The following is a 27,841-nucleotide window of genomic DNA, read 5'->3' as shown; positions in this document are numbered from 1 at the left end:
GAATTACTTTGTTGAAGAAAGGCTCTTACAATTAATCGCCCTTGAAGTATGATAAATTTCTTTCATGGATCTTAACCTCCTTCCATACAAAAGTTAGGCTATACCAGAAATTGCTGACTAGCTTTCAGGACAAAACAAAAATACTGACGCATTTTGAAGACACTGATTTTGAGGCCATACCAGAAGTAGTTGACTACCTTTCATGACGAAAAAACAATATAAACACATGTTGAACACAGTGACTTGACATTTCATAATTTTATTTATTCTTGGAAGCCACAAAATTAGTTACTTTAAGAAGACATCTCTGCCCTTTTGCACAGTTAAATTATTGCATTGACTTTCCTTGCTTATCATTTCACTGGCCTGTTCTTAAATGCCATCCAGTTTTTTCAAACATGAGATCTCTTTCTGAGGTTTCTACTATACCCATGCTATAGCTGCAAACTTGGTTTTCACAATTAAGACCAATATTCTGTAATAATTTTGTATCAAATGTTGAAGAGGATATTTAAGTCATTGAAAAACTTGCATTAATAATAAATTGTCTACTCATGCTGAGGTAGTAGCTACAGTCCAGCTATCTTTGAATGGTGAAAGATTGAGCAAAGAAAGTTACAGAAATTCAAGCTGTCACAGCCTATCTGACAAAGATTGAACCTTGAATCAATGTTATAGTGAGGTATGCTATGTTTACCTGTAGTGAAAAAAAATTAAGAATTTCTCTGAGGAAGGGAGAGCTCCAGAAACCTGTTTGCATCAACTCTCCAGGGTACCTTTAAAAACATTTGGAACATCTTCAGAAATACTCTCAGTATCATCTGACCTTTATGGAGACCTTTACATATGATTGGGTCTGCAAAAATGCAAATGCTCTGAAGATCTTGCCTTCAATGCCAAAGCATTGCTAGGTATAGAATCAGAATGGTCCATGTCAAGGTTCCATTCGAAAACTCTGTACCCTGTGATAAATTAGGCTTGATATTGTCATGACACCAGTTTTCTGTACTAAACTTAGTACATTGCACATGAGCACTAGTACAGTGATTTTACATTCTCAGACAGGGACCTCGTGGTCACAGGGAGTTTTCCGTAAAATGTACATTCAAGACTAAAAGCAATTAAACCGTTGTTGTTTTATACAGTCTGTGTGTAGCATTAATATGACAGATATCAGATGGCATATTGTGATTTTAAGGGTATACCAACATGTTTCTCCAAGGAATGTTTAGATCATTAGAATACAGTGAGTTTTTTATGATTCTTGCTATGACGTAGTTTCTGCTGTATATGTTTCTCTCTGTCATGTAGTCGAGACAGATGTGCCTTGATGCCTTCAACTTTCTCTCTAAAGTGTGAGGCTATTTTGTTATTCCTAAAAAATAATAACAAACAAACCATTTGTGAAATTTTTGTAAAGAAATTTTGAGATATAAGGAATTTGTGTGAACATGTTTAGAACTGTATCTGCCCCCCTAATTGCCAAAATAATATGTAACTTTTACACTGGCAATTGATCAGGTCATTGTGAGCAAAAATTATTCTTCCATTTTTTGGCAAATAATATTTTTTCATGTACTTCTTAAACTGAAAGGAGACTTACTTTTCATGGTGTCTACTCAGAGCCATTTCTTCTTTCTTCAACTGCTTCTCAACAGCTGATATATCCTCATGAATTTTAAATAGCTGGGTAACATGAATAAGATTAAGTCAATTCACTTTTTGTTTTTAAGGTGAATCAACACTGAATGGAACTATAAAAAAAAGTTCAGAGTTGCTGAATTATTTCAAGAATGACATCATATGGTGGAAGCCCTAACTTTGCTAACTATCTAATTTGGTGAGTTTAGCTGAGGTGAAGACAGTGTCATCTTTAATTACTTGATATTTGTGGCAAAATTCTTCATTTAAAAAATGTAGATTGATTACTAAGAAGAATCCATCATTGAATGTACTATTAAGTTGATACGTTAAAAAAATTTACGATACAGAGCACCAAATAGCATCAAAACAAAATAAGACAATGAAACACAAAAATGGGATTTGAAAAACTTTTAAAATGCCTTTGCCAGCAGTTTTTTCTTATAACATGACACTATTGTTATTGTAATTTATTTCATATAAGATTTTTAATATTATTATCATCTTATTGTTTCAATCATACTTACTGAACAGTACCACAAATTCTGTAACATTTTGTATTTGTAAAGTTAAATCTGTTTAGTTATTTATTCAAAAGTAACAATATCAACAATTAATTACAAAAATATAATGATAGTAACACTTGGCTTCTGAGACTGGACAATATCTTAGCTGCAAGGCCAACCAGGATAAGTTAACAAAAAGAAATGAATTTCTCTATTGTACCCAATCATAGCTAAAAACAACATCCAAAAGGACCGATACTATAGTTTGTTAACAACCTCCATGCATAGTCTGCAACATTCCACAAACAATATGGCTGCTGAACATCTAAGACTCTTTCTGATAAAATGTCCCCCTCCCCCTCCATTCTATTTATGAGCTGTGCTAATTTTTGCTGACAGTTAATGTACCACACCTGTAAATTCCAGTTTACATTTTCACTGTCTCCCTTCTTTTTCTTTCCTGTGTCTTTAACCTCAAAATCACTTGCACTTGTCCCGGGAACAGGAACTCTTATATCATGAATATTTCCTGAAGGGGGAGGATACCCATTATTCACTGCATGTGATAAATTTTTGTCAGTTACTGTCATGTTTGTACGGATAAGGATAACAAGATTTCCTTGGTTGGCAGTAATCTCAAATATTAGGACAACCTTGAAAATCACTAAGTATAGCTATCTAGCATACAGTGATAAATTCACTCGCTAAATTTCAGAACTAAATCTTGATATAAGGATATCCAAAGCCAAGACTTGTTACACCTGATTTCAGAAATATCTCAAGATAAAACATCTGAGCTAATCTCCATGGTCCAAAGTAATGAAACAGATGGTTCACAAGCCTTACTCTTTACTCAACCATATCAAGGTGTGGAAAGGAAAAGAAAACACTTGAAGAATCGAGCATCCCAGGGCTAAATGTGGCTTAGTGGGAGTGCACATGTTGTTGACTGTTTGCTTTCCCCTCCCTCAGTGAGGCTCATTCCTTTGTGAACTACTTTGTGTCATCCTTCTAAATTGCTACCAAACATTTTCTTGAAATGAATACTAGGAAATTATACATCACCTTTCTTGCCACCTAGTTTTATGTTGATAAAGTCAAATACATCGCTACCAGATGCCTGAAATTGCACATCAAAAATATTTAAATGGTTTTTCTTTTGTAATGAGATACTGTGGGGTACTTAATTCCATGCCAAGTAAATTATTTTAACACTTGCCAAATAATATCAACCTAAACATGAAATAAATAACTGCAGAGTTAATTGGAACCTTTTTTATTCACATGAAAAAAGTTTTCCTCTACTTTTTAAGGGAGAGAAAGAACAAAATACATCTTTCAGACAGTTAATACAATGAAAGCCAAGACCAGCATGGTGAATTTATCTAACAAATAAGCAATATAAACTATACAGCAATGTTTTTATTTTTTTTTTAACAACAATTGAATCATTCTAATACTGAATAAGCTTGGCCAATCAAGATAGCTATCTTGATTGGCCAAGCTTATTCAGTATAAAAAATAAAAAAAAAATAAAAAATTAACTTAATAGCTAACACAATTACTGGTAACCCAGTAGTTTACATTGTGGGCTATAAACAAATAATTCAAATTGAACATAACATTGTTAAGAATCCCAACGGGCCGGAGGCAAACCAGTTGGCTATTTACAAGCATGGCCGAGGATTTGAACTCAGAGCCACCGTGAAACAAATTCAGGTAGTGGTCAGGGCGGGACTCGAACCTGGGAGCGACGGATTGCGAGTCCAACACGCTGACCACTCGGCCACGCCGCCTCCTCTAAGTATGCTGTGATGTTGTTCTTCAAATAATTTTAGGGGTCTCATTTTTGTCTTGGGCCCATGCATTCAAACAGCAACATTGTTGTCACACAACAACAAACATATGAAACATATGTATGAACTGCGGTTATGAAACGTATACGTTTCATAACCGCAGTTCATACAATGAAACGTATACGTTTCATAACCGCAGTTCATACATATGTTTCATATGTTTGTTGTTGTTTGATTTATCATCTACGGGTTTATGTCGAATTAATTTGATGGCCTGCTCCCAGTTGGCTTGTTAGCTCAATTGGTAGAGCGCTGCACTAGTATCGCAGAGGTCAGTGGTTCGAATCCCGTACAGGCCTGAAAATTTTTTCAGGTCTGATTTTCACTATTGCTCAAATAGTGCTATACATTGTTGTCACATTTAGTTTCTAAATGTAAGGTTGGTTACATAGTGGTTTTCATTGTATGATAGTTAACAACAATTTCATTGTATTCATTACTTATTGGGCTGCCATTGAACAAACATAACCATAAAGTCGCCAAGAAAACTTTCATCTAGAATTCAAGAAAATATGATTGTAGATACAAACTCTTTCTGGTAACTTGACAGATTTTATTTTAGATGGTTTCTGCCTCTTCTTCATTCCTTTTTTGGGCAGTTTGTTATTTTCTCTGAGTTCTGCTATCTTATCAAGTGACTTTCCTGCAAGACCCACAAGTTTAGTTGACATTTTTTAATTGTTAATGTCCTGAATATAACCCCTTAGCTTATCCTTGTATCAAGTTACATCATTCTATATAATGTTGTCTTGTAGATTGATCATTTTCCACACTTTCCTTTGGAACTATTTTCTGGCAAGGTTCACACTATTTTGCTGTCAACAGTAAATGATGGTGTTAAATGATGCATGTTTTACTCAGTGATCAGTAAAAATGGTTAATTCAATCATCTCCAGATAGGAGAAGCAATGTGCATTGCCAGATATAGTTGGCACAATAAAATACTTTAAAATTCATGAATCAAATTTAATATTTAGTAATAATAATGACAAAAATTACATTTTAAAATAGTAATTATAATAATAACAAGAAATAATGGTTACAATAATGATAATCATTAATTATCAACACATCTACATTATCATAATTACTATTGATAGCAGGACTGAATGGAGCTCAACTCATTGATTCAAAACTCTGAATCAAAAGAAGGGAAAGTCCTTACCTTGAGGCAATAACACTGCTTCAACTGGCTCCACAATTCCACTTCCATCCTTTCCAAGTCCTTTGCTGCCCATCAAAAAAATTGTCACAAATAAATAGGAGTCCAAATAAATAGAGCAACCTTATAAGAATAACTGAATTTGTTTAAACTTCTTTTCAAAATTTACAGTAGTATCTTTCCTTCAGACAGTAATGTTGTGGTTAAGGTAATTTAATTAGTTCTTATTAACTGAGCAGGAGGTCTGTATGGGAGAATCTTGACTGAGGTCGCCAGTACAGACCGAATGCAGTGAGGTCTCTACCAGCGACTGAGGTCAAGATTCTCCCTTACAGACCGACCTAGCTCAGTTAATAAGATGTTTATTATATGGCTGTGTCTTATATGCCAATTTTTTATATTCTTTGTACCTTTTTTTTCTAGACCAGTCTAGATGCCAGTCTAGATGGGAAAATCTAGACTGCTTTCAATATTGATTTTAGCCAAATCAAATTCGTGAATTCGGTAGTTCCCAGTCCTTGTGAGACACAGCCATATAATAATTAACAATTATTCTACGAACGCGCATTGGATATGAGATGATAGATAGCCAACGAGGCGCATAGCGCCTCGTTGGCTATAATCATCTCATATCCAACAAGCGCAAGTGGAATAATTGTTTTAATAAAAACGTTAAATTAAATTAAATTTTATTCCATTTTTAGCTCCCTTTTAATTTTAAGCTGACACGTACGCTTGCCATATTTGTAGATTATGGTATATTGGCTGATATACCATAATGGCTAAGCCAATAAAAAGTCTTGAATTGCACTATCCAATGACCTAGTTTTTAATAATACCTATTATTACACGACTTGGGAAGTCAGAGGGCCAATAACTAAAATCAACCAATCAAAATGCTCTATTGGCGGTCAATATTCTCTCAGTATTGAACCAGGCACTGTCCCGAATGGTCCCGAATGATACCGCACTTGTGTCCCTTTGAACTTCAGTCGTGTAATAAATCTCTTATTAACCAAGCTTGCTCGGGACCATACTGGAAGAATATTGGCCCTTGGTCTTTTTTGTACGGACCGAGCACAGCGAGGTCCATACTGTCAAGACCTCAGGCCAATATTCTCCCAGTACAGCCCTCGCGCTTGGTTAATAAGATATATATACTTCAGTAAGACTACATTTTTGATCAGTTAACAGACATGATGAGATATTGGAGGACCATGAGAAAACTGTGATGGGGGATATTGGGAGAGTATGAGAAAAGTTTGTAAGTCACCGATGCCAATGGCAGGCAAATTACCTACTATTTGAGTGTTCTTTCAATATCACAAGTGGGTTATTAAGTTAGTGAACCCAAGGAAGTTTTGAATGTCTCTTAAACGCAACGCAGGTTTGAGACTAAAAGAACATAATTTCAAGCAAGGATTAAACTAAATCACAGAATTAACATACCCAAAAACATAACCCATTTGGGCCATAAGCTTTGAACCAATGCCCTGAAAACAAAAAGAATGTAGCTGTGACCAGAGGCATATTAACTTAACCTTGCAATAAATCTTTTACATCCTGCATTAAAAAAGCAACACTAGGAGTTTTCCCACAGTAAAAATCATAATAAACGTCCTGGTTTAGTTAATGTTAGGATTGTAAACTGCATCATCTTTCATCATTTCTAAGGTCACCAGCTACTGGCTGGTTGTGATTTCAGATATCTAGTATGAAATAAGGCTTGCTACATTTCAATCTAAAACAAATTACCAGTACTTCACTTGGAGGCCCCTCTCATTCCAGTAAACTTAAAGAATTGCTATTTATTTTACAGTTTTAATATGTTGGAGCCTTGCCCTCATGCCTACTGCTGTAAGCCAGAAATAATAAAAGAAAACCAGGCTTACTTTTGTGTGTTGTTCCCACTCTCCAAGACAAACAGGACCCCCTGACAGTTTGCAAGCCAACTGCACCACAGCAACCTGATCTTCATCAACCTCCTCATTGTCACTAGACAAACTTGAAAGATCACTGTCTGACACATTCTCAGCATTGCTTTGGTCTGTGATGTACAAATGATGAAGTCACCTATTACCTTTGAGACTCACAACACAACACAAAGTTCCACAAATTTAACATAAGATACAAATTCTGCAACACCCTTTATTCAGAGGAAAAGATTCACTATCGTGTCTCTTGGAAACAGTACTGGCATGGAAGAAGTTCTCTAAAGAATGTAAGGTAGTCCACAGGTTTTGTAACATGCAAAGCAAAAGAAACTATTTTTCTGAAAGTACTTCATGTTGAATAGACTTGGCGATTAGAAATTTTCATGTTATTTCTGCAATCAGAAGCAAACAAGATTTCATTAGCAAGTAAATATCCTGGCACCTCATCAGCCAGGAGGAAAATAGTAAATAGTTCAATTATAAATCAAAGTATAATTCTTCTGGGTTTCCCAATTAATGTTGTAAGCAGTGTTTTCCTTGCTATGGCTGTCTTCCACTCACCTAAAGGAAGAACCTCAGTTATGCCGAGTGTAGCACCTGAGTTGTATGTATCATAATGAACAACAAATGTATGAGCCTCTTGATCTATTGATCTGAAAAAAAATGTAAAAATTGTAATAAACAACTTAAAATATAGAGAAAGTAAAGTACAATGCACAGGATGGGAGGGTAATTAATTGAATTGAGATGTTTTTATTTCGCTCGTTAAAATACATAACAAACGTTACAGAGAATAAAGGTATCTAAATCATTTACAATAATTATATAAAATCAAACTTAAGATATATAATGTTACTTAGCCAAGTTGTATTTAAACTTTGTTCTATTAAAATAGCAATTCTTAAAACGTTCTGTATTTATCCGTGGTAATTGGCTTGTTTGTGATCTTAACTTCTTGGATGACTCTTTGACTTTGGGCAGAAGGGCATATAATGGATGGTTAACAGTGTTCTTAATTTTGGTGAACAACCTGTCATCACATTTCTCTAAAAGGTCGTAGATATTAATTAACTCAGAAGTGTAACGTCATTTATTGCACCTTTTAAGAAGCTTTGTATGGTGTTTACATCTGCCTGGCTGGCTCCATATACTGGAAGTGCATAAGTGATCTTTGGCAAAACAATAGCCTTAAAGAGATGATCTATCTCTACCTGAGTGTGTGTATCCTTCTTTTCTTAGTGATCTTAAAATGTACAAACACTTGTTAGCTTCCCAAAGCTTTCCCTTAACATGAGATGAAAACTTACAGTCGTTTTGTAATGTGACACCTAATAGAGTGAAACTGTCATGCTGTTCTATGCCACATAGAGGTGGGAATTTAGGTATAACACCTTTTTTAGTCATACAGAGTTTTTTACATTTGCTTGTGTTACAGCTCATACCATTAACCACCATCCACTCCAAAAATGCATTCAGTTCCTTTTGTGATTCATCTACACTATTCTTATGCACAGTCACAAGAATAGAAGTGTCATCTGCATACTTAATAAGATCGCTATCCTGACAGTACTGAGTGACGTCAAGATCGTTTAAGAACAGATTAAACAAATGCGGGCTGCTGACGCTTCCCTGGGTAGTACCACAGTTGAAATCCTTCCAATCACAAACAGTATTATGACAGACCACTCTGTTTTTTGTTAGACAAGAAGCTGGCATACCTGTTCACAATGTATGGGTCTAAAGGGCTCTGTATTAATTTCTCTATTAATAAGTTGTGCTTGACTCTGTCCAAGGCTTTTGAAAAATCCATTGTAAACAGCCTGACCGCCCGGTTATTGTTACTATCTAAAGCTTGGAGAAATTTATGCTGTATTTCAAGAAGGGCGTTTATACAACTGCCTCCTGTTCTGTACACAAACTGGTTATTATTAGTAACTCTCCACATTTTCTTTACCAAAGGTATTATACACAACTTGTTCAAAAGCCCTAACAATTACCGGTGTAACACTGATTCCCCTAAAGTCCTGGGGCTGGACTGGAATATCTACTTTGGGTAGTGGATAGACATTAGCTTGCTTCCATGCACTGGGCTACCTTTGAGTTGACAATGATAGGTTCCAGATTGCTTGCAATACTGGTGCCAATAAGGCAACATTCTCCTTCCAGACCCAGAATGACATATTATCTGGGCTGGTAGATGTTTGCTTTGTTTTGAGCAGAGCATAGTAAACCTGGCTCAGTGTGAGCTGTGGTGCAGGTATTAATCGTTACGATCCATCAAACACTTTTGTTTGGTGTGATTGGTCTAAATGAATCATGATATTCCCCAGTTAAAACTAGAGGATATCTGAGGATGTTGCCCATTCAAGTGATATTCCCCAATTTTCAAACCTTACTTCTGCCACAGTAAGTCTTCTTTTAAAATTTAATTCAAGATTAGAGAGCCTTTTGTGACAGAAGAAGGGAAATATATTTGTTTGTTCATAGTCACATTGCAAAATATTTGAAGGGTAATAAACACAACAGCAAAAATTGACAATTTCACATGAAAATATGTTTGTGTAATTGTCCTTGCATATCATTTGTTCCTCAAAGCTCACAGGTTTCCTTGAGCTTCACTCTTTGGAAACTGTTTGCATCTTAGAACAGATAATATTTCTGGACAATATCTATGCATATATCCCCCTAAATAGAAAACTGTTGTTGAAGTATATAGTTACTATTATTAATACTCTTTCCAATTATAGACATGGTTTACATCATCATCATCATTATTGTTATCATTATTTCTATCATTTTCATCATGATGGTAGTTGGTTTGACTCTGTTGTTGAAGTATATAGTTACTATTATTAATACTCTTTCCAATTATAGACATGGTTTACATTATCATCATCATTATTGTTATCATTATTTCTATCATTTTCATCATGATGGTAGTTGGTTTGAGAGAGTCAAATTTGGTCAGTGATCATATGGTTCTACATAATCAGATGAGTAAATAGAAAAACTCATTTTTAACTTATGCATTTGGTTTCCAAATATTGTTGGTATAGGAAAAGACCCTTGTAATCATTAATTCATCACTAATAATATTAGTTAAGTTTAACATTATTTTCCAATAATCATTCAATGTAAACATATCTATTAGACAAGTATAAATGTTAAATGTAGTTAATTTGTATTCACATTCAGTATTATCATCAGAATCACTCTTATCATTATTATTAAATAAATACTATTTCCCTGTTTAGAACTTACTGAATGGTGGCCTTGTACCACACTCCATCGTCATATCTTGCTAAACACTGCTGACCACACTGTACCTGGCTATGGAAATGTAGATGGAATGTAACAAAAGAAGAAACAGTGAGAGGAAAAAGTGACCAGGGGGGTGGGGTGGGGGGTGGTGTTGCCTCATGTTTTTCTAGGGGTCTTACCTTTAGCAAATCCTCTTTCCAGTTGAAAGCTAAGAGTGTCTGTAAACGACAGGTTTTGAATGGCAATGTCCGATTCAACCAGATATAAACTATCAGGGCTTGACACTAATGGTAGCCCACTAGCCACAGACTAGTAGTAATTCAGTTTGGCAAGTGGTTTTCGGTTTCCACTGACCTCTTTGACTAGTAAGTTAAAAGTTAGCGTTGAGCCCTGACTATCAACAGAAATAAGTAATCACACAGAAGAACTACCTGAAGTCTGGCTCTTTGAATGACATCAAATCATCCACAGAGACCACATAACCATGAGAATATCTAAAATGCAGTAAATCAAAAAAAAATAAAGGCAAATTGAAATTAAATGTCAGTGATTAATAAAAGAATATTTATCAATCAATCATTTTTTAAATAAAAAAGAACTATTTTAAGGTTACATGTAGGTTAGAAGATCATGCAAGCTTAAAAACAAAAAGATCTTTAGTTATTATTTGACTGAAAGAAAAATTTACCTGCAAGTGTCATCATCAAATCTGCATTTGCTATCCAGGAAATAAGGGCAGGGTACCATGGATTTATGGGTAGGGTTCATAAATAACACTCTCACCTGTAAAAATTACAAATACAAGAAACAATAGCCACTGAACTTCACTTGCTATTCTAAAGGATTTTTCCAGTTATACACAATAACTTCACATGTAAGAGAAGACAATGATGATACAGATCAACTAAAAAACTTGACACCTAACTTTACACTGTTTACTTTTTATAGGCAATAACTCTGTACTCCTAAAACTCCCTTGTGAGATTTAACCCATTTAATGGATGACACAAAGTATGTCATGAGATGTATTGACAGATTCTAGTGTCTATCTCTGCTTACATGGGGAAGAAAAGACCTTGAGTCAGTGTATTTTCAGGCAAGAAATGTGCAAATTTGGCTATTTGTAATGAGTTTATACCTTGGTTTCTTCTCTCCCATCAGGCAAAGCAACTGTTTCTGCATCAAAAACCATGGCATTGTGGTGCTCCATTACTCCCCAGTCCTTTTCAAAAAGAAGAAAGAGGAATCTGTTCAAGGATTGCTTTCTAAAAATTTGTTTTTTTCAATAAAATATTTATTACTAACTATTTATTACTAAAATATTTATTTCTAACAGTAAAAAATTTCCAGGCCCATAAAAAAAGATATTAGACTTAGACATCAAAAAAGCAATAAAATTAATGTAAGAGTCCCTGGGGCTTCTTGGTTGGTGCATTGGACTCCAGGGGGAAGTGGTCCACATTTGAGACCTGGTTGCATCAATTTGCTGTGTTCTTGGGCAAAAAGCTTTACTCTCACGATGCCCCTCTACCATCCAACAGAACAAAGAGGTCCAGGCCAACTCTTGGAGAAGTCTGATAAAATGCTGGCAGGGAGATAACCTTGTGATAGATTAGCATCCCATCCAGGGATGAGTAGTGATACTTCTAGTTGCTCCATGCTAAGGAAACTGGTATAAGCTCCAACTAGGTGTTTTATAACAAAGTCAAACCTGTGTGTATGAAATGCGGCACTTCATTCCTGTGATGTCATCTTCTATCTCAACTGAATCTTCACCTTTTGTAAGTTCCTTTCCATCATCATCATGTTAACATATTCACATAAACATGAAGAGAATTAGCAAAACAATTACATTCTTAACACGTTAATTGAAACTGCATAAGTGAAAATAAACAAACTTCCTGTTTCAGAAGTTAGTAATTATAGTCATCTCAACAACATCAAAATTATACTGAGTATAACTACAATAAAGGGTTTTTGTTTTAACCCAAGACATTGTTTAGAGGTTGTCAGTCCTACTTTAGAAATACATCAGCACCTCACATTACTTACTGCATCATTTTCACAATCATTTAAGCCAGGCCTATCACAAAAAGGTTCAGGAGGATCCCCTCTGAGCTCATTTTCCTCACTGTCAAGTAACCGAAGTAATCTGCTTTTCTTGAGAGATAGAAGGCTCTCTATGAAAAAAATAAACAAACAAAACAGAACAAAAAAAGCATTAAAGACAATTATATGAATATTTGAAAATTACACTTTCTAACATAGTTTTGATGCATTTGTGCTGTGATACCAACTGCTATCATTACTACAATATTACTCTTATTATCATGCTAGGATTGCTGAAGAAAGTTGTCATGATAACAACTAGATTGATGCCTGACTGTTAATGACACTTACCATTTCTACTATTTGTAGAAGTGCTGGTCTAAGATGAAATTGTCTGAATCTAAATAGAGAAGGTCTTGAAGACTGTTCTTTTTCACAATAACATTATTATTGTACAAAAAATACCAAATTAAAATTCGTCTACAAGAAAGAGGGAGGCAACATGTCTGACCTTCTGATACTTGAATAAGTTCTACAAGATCATTCCTCAGCTTGACAAGTTCATCTTGACCTTCTTCCCCAACATTCTGTAAAACATTCTGGATCTGGAGAAACTAACCACACAAATATGTAACTCTATAAAATCCATTACGCACTGAAATATAAATTTGACTCACATAAACTGAAAGGGAGCAAGAAATATAAGCCCAGGTAAATCAATCATATCTAAAGCGAAACCAGCACTAAAAATAGCCCAAGACTTGTATACAAAATCAATAACGATGCAATCATTACTCTGAACTAAAGGGGGATTTCTGTGTTTAGGGGTCGCACAGCTATCCCTTTACATCAGTTTCCTTTTTCGCAAGAAGAAACTCACTTGTTCCTTATACTGTTCCAAACTTTGTTGCAAGAGTTCTTCGTCCATCAAAAAAGTCTTACGATAAAGGCTAATCTATAGCATCTCGTCCAGTACCCGGTAAAATAGTTGCTGGCAAATTTGCGCCGGGCGTTCCTTGTCCCTGTAGAGAAATCTGGGATCTAAGCAAAGGAAAGTAGTCCCCAGTGTCATTTGGTCCACACGTTCCTGAGAGCCTCGAGATCATTCGCTCTGTCTCTATTTTTACTTTGTTTTTATCGTTTTACTTTGAACAGTGGTGAATGAACATGAGGTTATATTATTATATGCAGTAAAATAAAATCGCTTAGTTTAATTTCAACTGTTGTTGGTCAGTTTTATTTAACTAATTTATTGGGACTGCCCTTAAATCCACTGTTACAGAAAATAGATTTTTCCATCTTCACAACATGATATATACAGCCTGAAGGGAATTGAAATATATCTGTTACCCATATTGTAAAAATGGTTAAAAGCATATTCATCAGTATTTTTTAGCACGCTGTGTTTCTGTGCGATAGGAATAATTTTAAAAATTTCTAGAAAAGAACCCCACGTAATATCGATTGTTGCTATCCTTAGGGCCTGACATCGCCTAAACATCAATCATAGTCTTTCTTCTGAGAAACTAGTTGAGACCGAATGATTAATTGAAATTACAACAATATTTCAAAAATTCAGACCGTTTATTTTGTAAAATTTCAGCGTTTATTGTGTTTTTTGGTAACTTCGCATCAAAGAAGTTAAATCCGCAATCAGTTTTAGCCATCATTGCAATCAAAAATACGTTATTGAAAAAATATTCATCGTGACCGACGTCTATCAGATATCAATATTTGCTTTTTAAATGTTTCTTGGGATTTAAATGACGAGGCTAGATCAAATAACATAAAAGAAGACCAAATATGAATTCTGTACGTAGACGTCTAATCTCTGACATATCAAAAAACTTCTTTTCTTTCTGACTGACTTTTCTCTGACATTTCAATCTTGATTTAGTGGTTTAATGACGTCAGATCACATTAGCGCTTCTTAAATATTTGGTCAATCTATTCGTATATTATTAAGATTGCGTGGGCATACAGTCACGAAGAAATAAATATTTTGCCAAATTCGTTGCCTCTGTAGCCAGCTGAATAAATATTAATGTTCTCCTTAATATTTCGCAAGTTTTATGATATTCTCGGCTGAATTCGAAACCCCTAAATTCCTGAAATGGAAGCAGTTGTGCCTTTGATACAAAAATATGAACATGAGTAGTGAGTGGCTCTTTCTAGTTTCCAACGTTTGGTTGGAGATCACCAAAATTAATGAGCTAAAAAGAAAGGTGATTTTCATGGTTTGCACACGAGCCTGAGGGCCAATGTTTTTTCTTTCCTTTAGGAAGATTTTAGAAAATCTTTTAAAAAAACGTTTAGTGAGGAACTCTTGGCAGGTTCTCTTGAAGACACAGTTTGCTTACAGAAAATCATCTTTTCATTGATAGAGATGAACATTTTATCTTTCGCAATTTAAATACGTTTCTTGAAAAAGACAATCTCCGGTCTTCGGTTTGAATGACGCAAGTCACCGATTAACTTTGAAGCTTGTTATTGCCGATTTTTGCTGGACGATTTATATAGAGAGCAGTGCAAGAAAATCTCACGGCATAAACTGAGATCGCATAACATGAATATCAGTTATTCCTGAAACTACAGTTCCTTCTATCTTCGATGTAACAGATCGCTTTTCATAAAGCCTTCTTATACATGTAGATATTTATATCTGTATAATCAGGTAGTGGCGGGTTAATTGCCATCCCTGTGGCTTACAGGAAGATTGAATTTCAGACCGAAAAGCTGTCAAGTCTAAAAATGCGAAAAACACGGTTCTGTCATTTGGTAGCTTCCTTGTCACGGTACACTCACTTAAATTCCAACTAGAAAGAAATACCTCACCATTCAGGTTTTTATTCATATATACACTCTTTATTTGGTGAGTAATGCCTCGGATCAAACAACCACTTTCAAAAGGAATTCTGATTGTAAAATGAAGATTTAGATCGCACCCAAAACGCTAATCAGCTCAATTTCTTTTCAGAGAAGAAATCATTGACATTATCAAATCAATCCAAGTGCTAATACGTTTATCTGAAATATTTGCATATCACTTCTGGGATAGAATAATTCCACCATTCAATCACAGAACTTCAGTCAAACCCGCTCAGTACATTTGTGTCACATATTTTGAAAGCATACAAAGTACCCGCTGATTTAGCTTTACCCGCTGGGAGACAAGTTTACAGCCATTGTATCTGTGCCTCCTTTTTCAAGTTGAAATGGGTCTATTTTTATTTTTTCATGCAATATATTTAGAGCAAAGACTGAAGAGAGTGGAGGCGGGCTGTTAAAAAAATAAACAAAAACAACAAAAAAAAAAGCAACAAGACAAGCAAATCAAAATAACGAAATTAATTATAAATAACTATAATTTACTAAAAATAAAACAAAGTCTCGATTTAAGTCATAAGCAAAAGAAAAAAAAAGAAAGATGTAAGGGGACATTTTACGGGTGTGGTTTATTCGATAAACTCCTTGGGTATTTTTCACTTTTGGGAGTTGGCAAACTTTAAGCCCAGTCCCCAAACAAGTAACCTTCCTACCCTGCTCCACATCGGGGGCCCATCTCTTTGCTAACAAAAGTTAGGCCTTCTTGAAACCAGGACTTCCTATATTTTGAAGCTTCAATTTCAAACTTAAACTGGACGAAAAAAAAAAACTTACTAAACTTACAGTTTCAGACTTGGAGGACAAGGACAAACAAGGGTAAGAAAAAAAAAAAGCTCTTTGGCGTCACACGTGCATATATAGGCCTTGAAAGGTATGAATAAACTAAGTGAATTGTAAGGGTGTGCATCAAAGTCAAGGGCATATTGGTCCATGATTGTGACAAGCTGCAATACTGCTAGTCTTCCTTTCGGAATCAGTGCCGTAACAGACGATGACGCCTCTAAGATTCAACAGTGGACGTAATCAAAAGTGGTTGATATTAGCCTATTTCCAGTGCCCTCTGTTGAAGTCCGAACATAGTAGTGGTAATTAGAAGGGCCTACCCCTTCCCCCCCTCAAAAAAAAATGTGGCTTAAACGGTTTCTTAAGCTGATCCTTGGGGGAATAGGCGGTTAGTTTACTCACTGTAGGAAAAAAGTTACATCTTGGATTCCTTTGGGTTTCAATCGTGTTTTGAACTGCGAAAAGGTTTTACAAAGTTTTTACCACCTTAAAACTCAGTAAAGAGCATCACATGGGTTGGAACAAAGGGTCCAGATAAAATATACGCAAGTCAGTGAAGGACGTTGGAGCTGTCCTAGTCCTCATGCGAAAAACCACAAACCGGAATTTATGCTAAGTTTGTTGTTTTTCCGCTTTCCCTTCGATTGACTCTTCAACTACGAGAACAAAAGAAGGCCTTCTGTAACTTAACTTCTAATTACCGCATTCGTTAAGTTGACCACTTTACTTTCCAAGGTAACCAGGTAGATTTACGACTCTTCTTAAAAGAAGAGTCGTAAATCTACGTAGTTACCTTGGCTAAAATGAACTTGAGGGTTTTTCAAAAATCGTCTTCGGTCGTAAGAACTACTTTTTTTTTTTTTTTGGCGAGTCATTCTCTAAAAACTAACATATCATACTGAGATTTCATTTACTGTGCATGTTCAACTGACCATGTCGTCCATAAAACATTGTCTCAAAGACAATGGGCTTTGAACTGTCGAAGAAAAAAAGAGGGGTTTTAAAATTTTCACATTTGAATATTCGCTAGAAGTATAAAATAGAGCGGCCACGCTTTATATGCTTTTATTTTACTTCGTTGACGGAAAGAAATACCGCGGGACAGCACAGATTGATTCGAAGTGCTTTTGACAGCCGACAAAGTAATAAAGTGATTGGATAATATTTTGTTTTTAACGCGGTTGCATGCACTCAAAATTCCGCATGCAAATGACAACATGACGAAAGGGACTTGTGTTGATTTGTCACATTCATAGTTGAATGTGTTTTAAGGCGAAAAAAAAGAGTAAAATTTAACATAAAAATCAGACTTGTGTGCGTTTCTAGTGAAATGGTCTTCGAAGGCCTTTGACAAGGTCAGTCGTGGCTGGTCGTCGAAGAAAAGAAGTGAAAATTAATTACCTTTCGCTCTATTTGCTTCTATTTGCATAAATCATGCTAATTTAGGAAATGTCCCAGAGTTCCGCGCGTGCATCAGAGAAGTTCTCGCAGAAATGTTCTGTCGGAAAGGTTTGAGTGTTTGAAAATGGTGGGGTAAATTTACAGCGATGAATTCCTACCCTGTCCTTCTTTTTCTTTCCCTTTTAATCGTCCAGGGTAGCCAAAATATTAGAGGTAAGTACTGTACACTTTGATGGTCTGGTTGTTTTATCGTAGAGTAGTATCCAAAACCGGTACCAACACGACAGATTACAGGTACATGGACTGATCCACACGCATGAAGGAACCTAAACATGTCTTGTATCAAAGCTTTCTTTCACTGTGGAATTTCGTCGTTAAGTTTTTAATTCAGATCGATATTTTTATTTAAAATAATCTTCAGGGTTTTGTGAAGCGTAATTTTTCTGAATTGTGTTCCCTCTACGTATTCAGCGGGAAACAAGTGGTGTTTGATGGCGATCTGTTCGATGCGAAACGGGTGCGAGTTGGCTGTTTACATTTACATTATTCATTGAAAACGTTTTCAGCTTGAATTTGATTTACACACCAGAAGATATTTGGGTATTCGGTCAAAAAATGCCTTACACGTTAGTTTTTTGTATTCTTTTCTTCTTGTCGTAGAAATATTTTTTTAACACGGGTTTTTTCCGTGTTAATATTCTACGGTCTACCGCATCAAGAAATATTAAAATTTCAGCAATCAAGTAGCGTACGGTCCGTTGGGATTTTTGTGATCTCATGACCAGTTATGGGACTGGAATGGCTTTAAGTGAAGATTGGTTTGAATCTAGATTTTTTTCATCGTTTTTCCAAATACTCTTTCGTGAAAAGAAAGCGAAGTTCAAACATGGCGAGAGTGTTGGTTACGAAAAGAGATGACAGGTTTGTTTTTCAGCTATCTCCTAACGACGATTCTGTGACGCCTTTTAGTCAAGTGAAGGACTACTGTTAAAAAACGTGTTATTCCTTGGGAAACATGTCGCCGAACCTTCTTATTTAAGACCCGAGCTGATGTGGTATTTCATGCATTTTGCCAAAAATAATGATCTCCAACCAAGGGTACCAAGTTGTTTTTCGTTCTGATAACGAGTGATCTTTAATATTTCTAGGTGTGGAACAGAAAAGACCTGACTATGATAGAGTAGATGTGACGGACGGCCTTGAATTGCAAAAAGTTTTCGATCAGTCCAACAGAGGACAGATACCAACAGAGGCTACTTTATCGAGTGCCGAGGAAAAAGATTTGCTCGTAAGTGCTCCGGCTACTGGGCTAGAAGACGTGAGTTCTGACACTCAGGACGATAAATCGAAAAGTGATGTTGTGAATGAATCGACGGACGATTCCAGGAAAATATTGAAAGCCGACAAGGATGATGTGCAATCAGGGAAGCTATCGAAGGACAAGAAGAGGTTAACCCCGAAAAATGACAGAGGTAGCCAAAACCTGCATGATATCAGGTTGAATCGAAATTATGAAGTGAAGGAGCGATTAAATATTGATTCGGATGGAAATGTAGATCAAAATCAAGCGACAAGGGACAGTGTTACCAAAGTCGGCGAAATTAAATTGGCTGAACCTGCAAAAGTAGTTCAAGCAGCTCAATTGAAATCTTCGAACGCAGGGACACCTTTCGCTATTCCAGGTTCAAACTCGTCATCTACGCCGCGACCCTACGTCCTGAAAGTGAAAAACACGCCAGCTAGAGCTGAGTTAGACGACATTTATTTTTTATGTGAGTATTTTTCTTTTTATATTTTACCGTGCCCAGAACAAATTATTTCCCCCTGGTACATTTTTCAACGGGAGATATTTTGGGCCCAAATGGAAAATCATAATATTTGACACAGTGGGCGGAATTAGATGTGCATGTACTCTATTTTAATGTTGTTTTCGGTTTTTCATAATATCAGGCAGAAAATTAATGGACGCCAATATATCAATTTAAATGAAACACGACTAATATTGATCGAAATTCATGAGCTCTATGTTTTTTTTTTCTGTCAAAATGTTTCATCGGAAATAATGCAGTCATTTACGTTGGTTAAGAATTTTTAGATGTTTTCCGAGACCAATCACGATCCCGTTTATTTTGTTATTCAGTTGGTGTAGCTGAAACTAATCCGATGAGCGTTCCTTTCCTTCCTCGCCAATATGAGCGTCCTTCCTTTTAAGCTGAAATCACATTTCTTTTCTTTGTGAACTGTGACCTGCACACAGATTTTAATTCCCTTCGTTTTCTCAAACATTTTCTTTCCATTGTCAGTAGCATTATGACAGTCCTCTTTAGGACACTATTTTTCTTCTCGGTTGGGGACAGTTTATGTTTACAAAAAATTGCTCTCTATTTTGATTTTCTGCTGGAAATTAGTTAATTTTTGAGTTTGTCAAAAATCCCAGACTGTGAAATCCTTCCGACAAAATCGAGGTGCAGGGCTTTCCGTATTCCGTCACTATCTTCCGTGTTACGTTGTTTCGTGATTGCCTTTCAGCGACAGTGACGTTACTTGACATAAGGTTTTCTTCTTTTAGACATGTTGCAATATTGAGACTTTATTCATGCAATATAAGTCACCAATGTCTTGCCTGTCAAGTTATTTTCAGATTTCTGTGACACTGATTTAGGTATATAATAGTTATTGGAAAATCTGTGGGATTTATTAAAGAAGAAATTCACTAAATCTGAAAGTTAGGATTCCTTAGGGAAGTAAACATTTACCTTGCCATGATCACATTTCAGGAAATAGGTGCTTAAGGAAATAACAAGACTGTGTTAAACTACATCCATTGAAAATCACAGGTCAATAGGGTAAAAGGAACTCAATTTGGGTAAAGGAGACGAATTCTTTAAATGTTATTGCAAAAATTGTAAGTGTACAATAATTTTGAATTAATGCCAAAGAGAAGTAAAATTTAAATGATGTTTTGTTAAAAAACTTAATTGGAACACCAGAATATTATTTTCCTTGATGTACAAATAAGTTAGATGGGGATGCTAACAAATTTTACAAAATTTCATCCTCTCTTCCTGATTTAAGCAGATGTTTTCATTTTGCAAATGAAGTGTCAAAAATATAATCCAGGGGTGGTAATTCATGACAATATATAGCTAGGATACATTGTTGTAAGCTGTGTTCATGAATGGATATATCTAAACAGAGATTTGACTTGACTTGAGACTTGATTTGATTTGACTTGAGAAATGTTCAGAATTAAAACTGATTGAATAATTGATGTACTAAGGAGAAGCTCAACTGGCTGCAAGCTATGCAAAATTAAATTTTAATTTTTTTTGTATTGATTTCATTGTGTTAAACCCTTTTCTTGTGAAATCTTGTTTGAAATTTCATCTGCTTTTTTTGTCAAACAATAGAACATGTTGATGCTTTCTTTTCACCTTTGCATGGAACTTTTTGTTTTACTGACAGATAGATTATCAGTTAGGGTAGGTGATACAGATCAAAAGTATGTGGATGGTTTGATTTATTGAACACATATGGAAGCTTTATTTAGGTTGAAATGAGTTGTTTTAGAATGCATAGTTTTTGGTCATTCTTAAAGTAGGTTTTTTTTAAGGAAGTATTTTTTCCTTACTTCATGGATCATTTGTTTAAGAGATAAGGTAGGCAGAATTCGTTCTGTTGGGTTATTGGCCAATTCTTGCTGTTCATTTTTACACATGTACTTTAGATGGTTCTTAGTGTAGTCTGACAGTCTTTTTGGGGGCAGAAGGGAATTTGGTGTTGGCTTCTTTTACAGATCAAAAGAATTTTCCATTCTTTGTCCTCCGTGTCACTTCATATCATATAAATTGGAAACTAAGACCCATACTCCTTTACATGTTGTGAATGGTTTTGCACCATAGCTGCTCTTTTGCTGGTATGCTGGAAGTTGTCAGCATTAGCATCCATCCCAAAAGTAAAACTTGAATTGAACAGAGCATCTGAGAGATTGTGATTTTCTTACTTTTGCTTTTGTATTTCTGATTAAAATAAGGGATATATGTTAAGCTCTACTAATTGGGATGCAATTGTAATATCTAAAAGGCATTGTAAGCTGAGAAGTTATATGAAAATTGTTACGTTATAAGCCAAATGAATTTTTGAGTAATGCTAGGTTGTATTGTTCTCTTTTGGAGACAGTTGGGTGACTGTTTAAATGGCATTGTTTTGAATGGAGGCTTATTTCTGTAGCAACATTGCATAACCCTGTTTCATGATAGTACCATGCTATTTTCAGCAAGAAGGAGAAGACAGAAGTAGCCATTAAACCCTTGACTTTTTGTCTTTCCAGTTATAGTTATTGGGTGCAGTGTGGCTGGCATTGCAGGACTAGCTCTTGCAGGATACTGTTGGTACAAGTGAGTTAAATCAAATCATGTTATTGACATTCAAAGCTTTTTCTTTTTAAATATGGAAATTGCAGGAGTCAGTCTTGTAGATGGGTTGATGTTAGTCTTAGAAAGAACTGGGGCCCGTTTCTCGAAAGTCCTGGTAACTTAACGGGCCCATAAAGCTGTTCTGTTTTCATTCAAGATGTGGATTTAAAAAAGTTTTGTAAATGATACAACAAAAGTATTAGCTAAAGAAACAAAAAGGACTGGTTTGGGTGCCCGAACCTGTTTCTTACCCTTTAAAATTTTGATTTTAACCTATTGACGTCCAGTGCACCTGTAAGCACCCATGTGGAATCACACCCTTTCTACGCCTTGTGACTTCATCACTTTTAACCCTGGAGCACGACTTTGAGCAGGTTTAAACAGGTTGAAAATATCTTCCAAACGAAACCAGAATGAGTGCAATTGAGTGAAGGAGATTGAAGAAATAGCCAAAAAACCATGCAACTTTGACCTGAAAATCTGCACGAAAATCTTGTTCCATTACCCACCTACCTTTCTGAGCATGTGGTTTGAAAATAATGAGTGGTTTCCTAAAAAATCTCTACACCAAAATGAAGCCTACTAAATTTCCAGCAAGTGAGGAGAAACTTCAGGCAAGGAAAGGAGAAAAAAAGGGCAGGAGAAAGAGAGAAAAGTAAAAGTCGTAAGTGTGGCATTACTTTTCAACCCAAAAACTATCTCAAAATTTTGCTTTCTGCACCTGCCCAAGATTTTCAGGCCGCCATTTTGCATTTGGATCGAAAGGCCATCGAGTGTACAAGCTGTGAATGGGTTTGTGGTAAGTTTGAGCTTTTAAACCACAACAGTGACCCGAAATCTGCTCGACTAGCTTCAAAACACAGTTTTTCACAAAAGCTGCGGCTATTAATGGGTTAAAATATGGCTTCGGGTCTGTTAAGTTACCGGGACTTTCGAGAAATGGGCCCCTGGTGTCAGACTGTTGTCTGTGAATTTAAATAATGAGTCTGATGAGTAAGGGTAATAACACTTTGGGGAGGTTGCCATCAAATGGAAGAGTCAAGTGAAGATTTTATTTACAGTTCAATGGTGTAAGCCTGGTTTGTGTAAATTATGTTTTGTGTGTGTGTTTGTGTGTGTGTGTGCGTGCGTGTGTGTGTGTAATGGTGTGGTAATTACTTTTTTTCAAGACTTTTATTGGTTTGTGAACTCAAGACAAAACTGTTCATCTAGAAATTATTTATAATCAGCAGCTTCCCAATTAACCTACCAACCAATTGGACAAGTGTAAGTTGATTAAAGGATCAGGTTTTCTGAGCAGGATTTTTAATAGGCTGAAAGAAATTTTGAAATTGTAAATTATCAATTACTGTTTTTCATTTGACTCTAGCATGACATGTTTGTATAGTTATGGGTTGAAAGTCTCTTTTGGTGTTGAATTGTTTTTTTTTTTTTTTCAGGATACACGAGTTTAGTGCTTAATAATATGTATTTATCAACAGTTTTGAGCCTTCCATGATATTTTCAAGGAGTTCATTGAGTTTAATCAACTTTTTTTTGTAAGGCTCCACACTACTGCAAAAGCTGTAAGTGAAGCAGAATATTCAAGTTATGGTGCAACAAAACAGGGTGTTCAATTATCACAGGTATAACTTTCTCCAGGGCTTTATTAATAACTGGACACAAAGAATTCTCTTTTCTAGGTTTCGGAACAGGGACACTTTTTATTAAGCAGACCCTATATTTAAGTGCACCCTATGTTCTGTTATCCATGTAGCCTTTGTTGGGTAGACTCATGTGCCAAACAAGCATGGACATTGAATTGAGGTCTTGCCTTACTCAAAACCACATAAAATGAACAGTGTACAAGATATTTGTTTACTGTTATTTCTATAACTGTTCTTGATATTAGGAAATGTACAACTTTTAAATCACAGTGCTTCAAACTCATCAGTTAATTGTTACACAATGTAATAGAGCAAGACACAGAACAGAGCTAGATTTGTTAATAAAAGGGTTGTTTAAGGCTAATCACATCTGCAGATAAACGTATTTCTGGTTGAAAATGAACATGCACTGTTATACTAACTGCCTGGCATGAATATTCTTTCAGGGGGACCATAAACTTGATTACAATGCTGAAATATATCATTACCAACAAACAAAGAGTCAGCTGTCAGCCCTAGAGAAGTATGTTGTTATACACAATTTCATATCAGTGCTAACAACTTGTTAATTATTGATAACAGTTTGTGAACTAATAAAGGCTGATAGTTTCTAAAGAAACTGTTTGGGGCTGCGTCGGTGGGGGTAACAAAATAATTTGAATATATCAACAAAGTTGAAATGGTAAATTGGCCACCGTTACGATTATAAAAGCTGATGTTTCGAGCGTTAGCCCTTCGTCGGAGCGAATAGGGGAATTGTGGGTTGTGTGCGCTTTTAAAGGCAGAAAAAGGAGCTACGTGATTGGTGGGAACATGGCAACGAGAAAAACCCGAATATGTCGAGAGCAGCATTACATAAAACTTCATTTGTGTAAGAATAGAATGTTCGTGAATTGAGGAGATGGTTGCAGTATTAGTACTTACTGATTGTAGAGATGAACTGTTTGGAAAACTTATGTGTAAATTAACAGAGGAATTATGGAACTGTTGGTAGTGGTTTCTGGTAGTTCTTTGTTTTAAAGTTTTATGGTTTGAAAGGATTTTGTTTGGGTTATGAGTTAGTGTAAGTCAAAGGTGGGTTTCAGAGTGAGGGTTGACAGTATTGATTAATAACTTTTCTTTTAGTTGATAATTTAGTGAGCATCACTGCACGAACTGAAATGATAAAAACTTATTTTATTATCCTATTTATTTTGTACAACAATAGCAGACTTCGCTGCAGAAGTTAAAAAATAATAAGAAAAAATAAGCTTATTTATTTACACAAAAAAGTCATACTGAATTCAATGTTTATTTTTGACCTTCATGCATAGTGTGGTGTTTTACATGTATATGCGTTACATTTTTCAGTCAATGCATGTACAAGTATGTGATGTGTTTGAAAGTCACATATTTAATAATAATTTAGTTTGTGAAGCACTGCTCACTAGTTTATCTTTTAAAAAAGAAGTTTCATCTAGTCCTTTGTAATGATAGCTTTACTCCTTACTATTATAAGTAAATTACCTCTGAGTCTGAAAGGAGTGCTATCAATGGAATGAAGTCACAACACTGACCTACAGAGTTTCTACTTACTATGATTTGACATGGTTATCCTCATTCTTAATGTCACTTCTAGTGACTGGTCATGATGTGTTTTTTTAATCAGGGCTAGTGGTGTGAAAGGTGGCATCAAAGGGGAAACTCTTGATGATGATGATAACAGTGATGAAGGAGATGATGAGGATTATACTGTCTATGAATGTCATGGGCTGGCTCCGGTATGATTCCATACTGACAGTGTTACATAGTCATCCACATGTACTCAGATTGCAGGATGTAGCCATTAACAGTCAAGTATTTCTTCTTAAAACTGAAGGATTATCCATGAATGAGATGCACTGTAGAATTGTTATGATAACGTTTTGTAAATTAGGAAGCAATGTAACATGCACTATACAGGTCATTATTTTTATATTTAAATTAAATAATTCAGTTTGAGAGCTAATCATTGTAAACAGGCCAAGGTAAGGGTAGCTTTTGTCAAACATTTCATCAAAGCAGGGCAAGCTGTAAATCCAATTGTGCTGCTGAAAAGGAAATTTATGAGTTCCTTTCTACTTTGGTTTTCAGACTGGTGATATGACAGTTGTTAACCCCTTGTTCAGTGATCAAGAGGTGGTTGGAAGTGATCAAGATGGAAATGGTGACAAAAGTGGAGCCAGTGGTCAGGAATCTCCTGTGGCCCCGCGACATACATTCACAGAGTCTTAAAATTAGTATTATAGCTAATAACAGATATTAGTTAACAGAGTTTAAGTTGTTTTATTTTTTTGACTAGTGGTGGGAATATTCTTGTTATTTACATCATTTGTGTTGGGTCTTAAAACTATGTACCAGGGTGCAACTTCATGTTTCTTTTTTGAAAACAATATTTTCCTTGTGTTTTAAAAATGACTTGTTTTCATTTTTAGATTAACATATCTGTTGGAGTGTACTCTTATCTCTCTAATAAAACCATTGTATTTATAAAATATTCTTCAAAAAGGGATTGTAATCTTCCAAAAAAATTTTTTATTTTGGATCAGTTTTGAACATAATAGACCTGTGGACTTTTTGATGTAGTCTAGAGAAACTGTCTTGTGTAGTTTGGATCTCTCTAGTTTTAAAGTGACGTAATGTTTCTCAAAATGTTGGTGCACCCTCAAATTAAATTTGGTCAACCCAAGGAATGGTAATAGTTGATGTGAATAATATCATGGAGAAAAGTTTTATACAAAAACAAATTATTCCAAAAATTTCAAATTATAATTTTTTTTATCTGGGTCTATAGTACGAAGTTACTGTTAATTACCATAAATTATTTCACTTATTCCAAATTGTAAATAAATATCACTCTGGTGTTGAAATGGCATACCAAGTGATCAGTGTTGGTGATTGTATTAATGGTTTTACCACTAGAAATATTATGTATCCACATGTAGAATGATAGCAATTATTATTATTGGTAAATTTTAATCCTTAGTGGAAAAGTTTGTTGTGTTACTCAAGAGAATGGTTGATGAAAGCTTTCACTTTCCACAATATCAAGGGAGGGGTCTCTAGGCAAGTCTGTAGAGATGGAGATTTCATCAATTATAATTACTTTAATATTAAATGAGACCAAGTGTTGGAAACGTCTTACAGGTATTGCAGTCTTTGCAACAAGAAGCATCCGTTAAAGATTTTGAATGATCTAAAAGCTAGTTTTAAAATTATGCCTAAAAGTTTTCTTTCAACTGGGTGAGTCATGGTAGCCCATGGAAGGAGTAAAGCAGTAATTTGCAGTTATAACTTATTGGTATTAGTGTTATTGTTATTTTGCTTTTGACAACAGTCCCTTGACTTCCACATAGGGAACCAATTCAAGGAAATTAACTCTCTACAGACTTCTGGATGGAACCCTATTATAACAAAGATTTAATTTGTAAATCAGGAAATTGTGAACTTGGTTACACAGCACTGATAACATAACTTTGCCATTGTTCTTTTCAAGAAAATATTTGGATTGTCTCACAAGGATACTTTTTGTAGCTACTTTGGTACTTAGTAAAATGTGTAATAATCCAATTTTATTGGTGTGCTTTACACAAATTTTAAGGTATTTTTGTGGCATGCAAATTGTTGTGTAGAAATTGTGTCGTAGTTGTTTGCAAAAGTAGAAAACACAGTTGAAATAACAAATTAGGCAAGTTAAAGGAACAAGATTTTAAGGGTTTAATTGGTTTTCAAATAAGACTTGCACATTTTGGAATTCTGATTCATCATACATTTCTGACTGATGTAGGTTTTTTGCCACTAAAATATTAATTAGTAGATTTTTCTCATCAACTGACTGCAAGAAATGATGCGAGGTGTTGTATATACATCACACTTTTGCGAAGAGGACTTGGGAATAATGAAGTGAACTGTAACTGCTTCATTTATGAGAGCAGAAATCTGAGTTGTTTCACTGGATACTGGTAGATAGATATATTTAAGGAATCTGAGACAATCCTTGGCCAATAATTTTTGGTCTGGTTGTTAAAATATTCTTGAATGCACCTTTAGTTAAGTTGTCTATGTATTGGGCTATTTTTTACCTTAGTAGAACGAGCTGTGTATCCAAGCTCCACAAACGTGTGACTTCTAGAGATCTAGGGATGTGGCTGGCCAGTAATACAGTAAATAATTCTGTACACACTGAGATTCCATAAACTGTTAGCTTCCACGGATCTGTGATTGTTTGTTCGTAAATAAGGGTTAGTCCATATGCATTGCTTCCCCATATGGCAGTAGTAGTA

General features: G+C 35.3%; 2 protein-coding genes across 2 annotated transcripts; one reads left to right on the top strand and one right to left on the bottom strand.

The window, feature by feature from the left end:
* Positions 1 to 243: 243 nt before the first annotated feature.
* LOC111321401 (zinc finger CCCH-type with G patch domain-containing protein) lies at positions 244 to 13,449 on the bottom strand. The gene is made up of 17 exons (XM_022924276.2): positions 13,290 to 13,449; positions 12,921 to 13,023; positions 12,413 to 12,540; positions 12,072 to 12,149; positions 11,499 to 11,582; positions 11,049 to 11,143; positions 10,792 to 10,854; positions 10,361 to 10,429; positions 7,661 to 7,752; positions 7,058 to 7,212; positions 6,615 to 6,658; positions 5,169 to 5,233; positions 4,534 to 4,646; positions 3,213 to 3,267; positions 2,561 to 2,676; positions 1,604 to 1,686; positions 244 to 1,375 (listed from the first exon to the last, which is right to left on the bottom strand). Exons 1-17 carry the CDS (start codon positions 13,335 to 13,337, stop codon positions 1,237 to 1,239), a joined length of 1,530 nt encoding a protein of 509 aa, XP_022780011.1. The 5' UTR covers positions 13,338 to 13,449; the 3' UTR covers positions 244 to 1,236.
* A 4,085-nt stretch (positions 13,450 to 17,534) lies between these two features.
* LOC111321770 (uncharacterized) lies at positions 17,535 to 27,772 on the top strand. The gene is made up of 7 exons (XM_022924739.2): positions 17,535 to 17,692; positions 18,628 to 19,251; positions 21,810 to 21,876; positions 23,438 to 23,519; positions 23,987 to 24,063; positions 25,189 to 25,300; positions 25,653 to 27,772. The coding sequence occupies exons 1-7, from the start codon at positions 17,626 to 17,628 to the stop codon at positions 25,791 to 25,793; spliced, it is 1,170 nt and encodes a 389-aa protein (XP_022780474.1). The 5' UTR covers positions 17,535 to 17,625; the 3' UTR covers positions 25,794 to 27,772.
* The last annotated feature ends 69 nt before the right edge of the window (positions 27,773 to 27,841 follow it).

The sequence above is a fragment of the Stylophora pistillata genome, chromosome 4 (genome assembly GCF_964205215.1).
Source record: "Stylophora pistillata chromosome 4, jaStyPist1.2, whole genome shotgun sequence".
Classification (NCBI taxonomy): domain Eukaryota; kingdom Metazoa; phylum Cnidaria; class Anthozoa; order Scleractinia; family Pocilloporidae; genus Stylophora; species Stylophora pistillata.
The sequence above is the reverse complement of the archived record's forward strand: the minus strand, read 5'-3'. Positions and strand labels throughout refer to the sequence as shown.

Excerpts from the sequence above, each read along its gene's own strand:
- LOC111321401 (XM_022924276.2), bottom strand. The coding sequence starts at position 13,337 with ATGGACGAAGAACTCTTGCAACAAAGTTTGGAACAGTATAAGGAACAA. Across the intron at positions 3,268-4,533 it reads CTGTCAAGTTACCAGAAAGA|GCATCTGGTAGCGATGTATT; the intron begins GTTTGTATCTAC and ends GTGCAATTTCAG. Across the intron at positions 1,376-1,603 it reads CTGAGTAGACACCATGAAAA|GAATAACAAAATAGCCTCAC; the intron begins GTAAGTCTCCTT and ends ATTATTTTTTAG.
- LOC111321770 (XM_022924739.2), top strand. The coding sequence starts at position 17,626 with ATGAATTCCTACCCTGTCCTTCTTTTTCTTTCCCTTTTAATCGTCCAG. Across the intron at positions 19,252-21,809 it reads AGACGACATTTATTTTTTAT|TTATAGTTATTGGGTGCAGT; the intron begins GTGAGTATTTTT and ends TTGTCTTTCCAG. Across the intron at positions 25,301-25,652 it reads AATGTCATGGGCTGGCTCCG|ACTGGTGATATGACAGTTGT; the intron begins GTATGATTCCAT and ends TTTGGTTTTCAG.